This window comes from Anastrepha obliqua, chromosome 6 (assembly GCF_027943255.1).
Source record: "Anastrepha obliqua isolate idAnaObli1 chromosome 6, idAnaObli1_1.0, whole genome shotgun sequence".
NCBI classification, from domain to species: domain Eukaryota; kingdom Metazoa; phylum Arthropoda; class Insecta; order Diptera; family Tephritidae; genus Anastrepha; species Anastrepha obliqua.
Window position 1 is genome coordinate 50039442 of NC_072897.1, and position 3735 is coordinate 50043176.

Consider the following 3735-nt stretch of genomic DNA (forward strand, 5'->3'; position numbering starts at 1 on the left):
ATGACATAATTCTTTTCATTTCAATTTCAATGACAAAAGTTCTTTTCCTTTTTTTTGAAACCCGAAACATAAGTAAACACATGGCACACACCAAATACATTTTTTTGTCATATGATACCCCACTCCAAAGCAAAGCCATAGCTCACTGTGAAGTAAGTTAACCTGAACAAAATTTAAGTCAACCTAAGCAGAATTTCATTTGTATAGTATTTTAAGTGTTTACAACTTTGTTATTGATTTTTACTTGTAACAATGTTTGATTGTAATTATGTATATTTTATTGATGACAAGGCAAAAAGAAAGTATAAAAATAAAGCCATTCTATCAGAAAGCAGCTCAGTCTCAACCTGATAGTTGGAAGGAAGTTATTTGCCCTAACTGAAAAAAAAATCTTTTTTATTTACAAAGGAATCTTTAGTCGGCAGGTTTGCCCTAAAGCTCTTCCATAAAAATAATAACACTTATACTTTGACGATCTTGCCTTACACTTTTACATGGCGATCCTGCCAGGCGATCCTGTGGACGATCCTAAACGCTAAATAAATCATTAGTGCGGACGATCCTAAACGCTAAATAAATTATTAGTACGGACAATAGGGTGGTTCGAATTCCAACAAATTTTTCAAATCAAATTCTAATAGTGCGGAAAAGTTGCTATGGAGTAACACAAGTAATTTGGTAAAAAAAAAAAATTGAAATCGGTCAATATCTTCTGTTCGCGCAACTCATTTAAAGTTTTGAAAATTTTGTCGAAAAATGCATATTTCCTAATTTTTTTAGAATTATGTTTTAAATGTCGTTTTCCAAAGTTTTACTTATTATTATGTTTAAATTTAATTATTTATAAGGATTAGTTTGTATTTAAACAGTTTATTCATGCATTCTATAAGGCTTTTCACGCTTAGCTTTCCCCAGGATCAACAACGAGGACGTGGTGAAAAATCTGATCCCACTTTTTTTTTGTTTTTTTTTATATTTTATAATTTTTTTTTTGTTTTTTTTTTTTATATTTTATAATTTTTTTTTTTGTTTTTTTTTAATATTTTATGTTTTTTTTGTTTTTTTTTTTTTATATTTTATAATTTTTTTTTTGTGTTTTTTAATATATTATTTTATGTTTTTTTTGTTTTTTTTAAATATTTTTTTTTTGTTTTTTAAATTTTTTGTTTACGACTATCATTAAAAAAATTTACGATCGTGAAGATTTGTACAGTGAACTCTCTTTATGCGTTAATTACAAACTGGGATTTGTGATCAAATTTAGGCAAACTAGAACGAGAAAATAAAGTTGACCGTATGTGACCATCCCTATTTTGATAACCACATACCTTGTTCGACGCTTCAGTGACAAGCTTAACAGTTCGCTCTACCGCTTGAGTGTGGCATGGAAAGCTTGACAAGTTCCATTGAGAGATAGATGGTTGGTTATCAATGGAAGATAACAGATCTGCATTTAAGACATTTCTTAGTACTGGAGGAGGTGATAGTATTGTAGAAGACCAGTCGATCATTTCATAGTAATTAGTGGCATTAAAGTTCAGTTTTGGCAAAATGAATGAGCGCACCGAATTCTTCGCAGTAGAAGTTGTCTCTCTGGCTTTTAAAATCCTTTGTACCCCAATCTTACGTACATTCCGATTTTCATCTGTGACCATAGATAAAAGCAAATTTTCAGGATGCGCGAAATAAGCATTGTGTTGTATCACAGGATCAACTACTCTCAGAAGATGTTCTGGTAAGTACCGAGAATTTTTAATCATAGTGAAGACATGTCTCGCACCATCTTGACAAAGTTTGCCACATTGGGCTCCTCAACAAAATAAATGCGCTTCTACCAATACAATATTATAATGTTCTAAAATCGTACTTATCCGATCGTTTTTTCCAAATAAAATACGAAGACACATATTCCGAACTTAAGGAAATTAAAGCTGGCGTCCCACAGGGCAGCGTGCTGGGGCCCATTCTTTATATTCTTTTTACGTGTGATCTACCTATTGACATAAATTGCTCCACAGCAACTTTTGCTGACGACACAGCCATCTTATCGGTAGGAGAAACTCAGATTGACTCAATCAAAAACCTTCAAATTTATTTAAATAAAATCTCCGAGTGGACCATTAAATGGCGCATAAAACTAAACGAAACAAAATCGGTTCATTTAGACTTCACACAGAAGAAAATCAAATATCTGCCACTACATATAAACGGCGTACAAATCCCGCATCACAACACCGCCAAATACTTAGGTATGACACTAGATACCAAGCTTAGATGGAATGCTCACGTTAAAAAGAAAAGAGAAGAGTTAGATATCAGATTTAGAAATATGTACTGGCTTATGGGCAACCAATCAGCCTTATCCTTATACAATAAAATTCTTTTATATAAGCAGGTGCTTAAACCAATTTGGACATATGGGATCCAGCTATGGGGCTGCTCAAGCTCAACCAACATAAAATCCATACAAAGATTCCAAAATAAGGTACTACGATGCGCTGTTAATGCACCTTGGTACGTCCGTAACACCGATATCGAACGCGACCTTGGCATCGAATCAGTTGCCACTTCGATCAACATCAACGCTAAGTCTCATATGGAAAGACTACGCCACCATGTAAATAGCGAAGCCTCAGCCCTAATTGACCCCGTTAAATGGAAAGAAAGGCTGAAACGAAAAAAACCGCACCAACTCACGCAGTAGCCCATTTCCCTGCAAGCCTGATGCAGAGTATTTTTAAATTTAGTTGTATTGTACAAAATTAAATCCAAATTGTTCGTTAGTTTATAATTTATTAACTAGTTACAATGTAAATAATAATAAAAAAAGAAAAAAAAAAAAACTGCAATTGAATCGTTCAGTTTTATTTGAAACCACATAGGTAAATACACTTTCATTATAAATGTAACTATGTGAACTAAGTTTTCAGAAGGGTCTTCACTTGGTATGTATAATCTCAACGTTCTGTTTCCTAGAGTGAGCCAACGCGCGTGGGAGAGTTTTCCTGGATCTCGCAGAGACAGATCAGATGAACAATTACCTAAATGAATAGCTTGCCCAATGTCGTAAAGATATTTTTGATCTTTACTCAAATTGTCTCTGCATGTGACTTGTACTAAATCACACTCAATTTTATTGAAATTAACAACAGGCAAGTGTTCAACGCCCTGAAGTTGTTTTCCGATTGTACCTGAAAATGAATTCGGTCCACTTGTTTTTCCATCAAAATGTTGAAATACGTGTCGCAAAGGTAATTCCTTTGCATGAAGCAAGCATATATTCCACTGAATTGGTCTGTTCAAGTATAATTCAATACGCCTAATAATACCACCTCTCCGGCCTGTATTAGTTGCTGTGCCATCACAACCAACTAGGAGAAGTTCACTAAAATCAAATTCCATTTCATTTAAGTGAGATATCATACTTTCAGTGATACCTTTGCTTGTACCAGAAATAGGCGTTACATGAGTTATATATTGAGAACCAGGTTCCATTATAATAGAGACATGGTATAAGGTCTCATCTTTTCTCCCATCAAAATAAAGGGATGTAAGGGCTTCGGACATAGTTTTAGGTTCCTGTTGCAAGGCTTTTCTGATTTTAGATTTCTCCCTTCTGATTTTATTTTTATCTATAACAAAAGTCAAGTCTGTATCAGTAACGATTTGTTGGTCTTTCAGAACTGACGTCGCAATTGCAGCGGTTGCTCTTTCCGAAACACCAAATCGGTCACT

The 3735-nt window shown here is 33.9% G+C and overlaps 1 protein-coding gene across 1 annotated transcript; it reads right to left on the reverse strand.

Moving 5' to 3' along the window:
• Nucleotides 1-1180: 1180 nt before the first annotated feature.
• Nucleotides 1181-1773, reverse strand: LOC129249995 (uncharacterized). The gene is made up of 2 exons (XM_054889644.1): nt 1329-1773; nt 1181-1269 (listed from the first exon to the last, which is right to left on the reverse strand). The coding sequence occupies exons 1-2, from the start codon at nt 1758-1760 to the stop codon at nt 1261-1263; spliced, it is 441 nt and encodes a 146-aa protein (XP_054745619.1). The 5' UTR covers nt 1761-1773; the 3' UTR covers nt 1181-1260.
• Nucleotides 1774-3735: the final 1962 nt, after the last annotated feature.

What these genes read in the sequence shown, in the direction of transcription:
- LOC129249995 (XM_054889644.1), bottom strand. Translation starts at nt 1,760, where the DNA reads ATGATTAAAAATTCTCGGTACTTACCAGAACATCTTCTGAGAGTAGTT.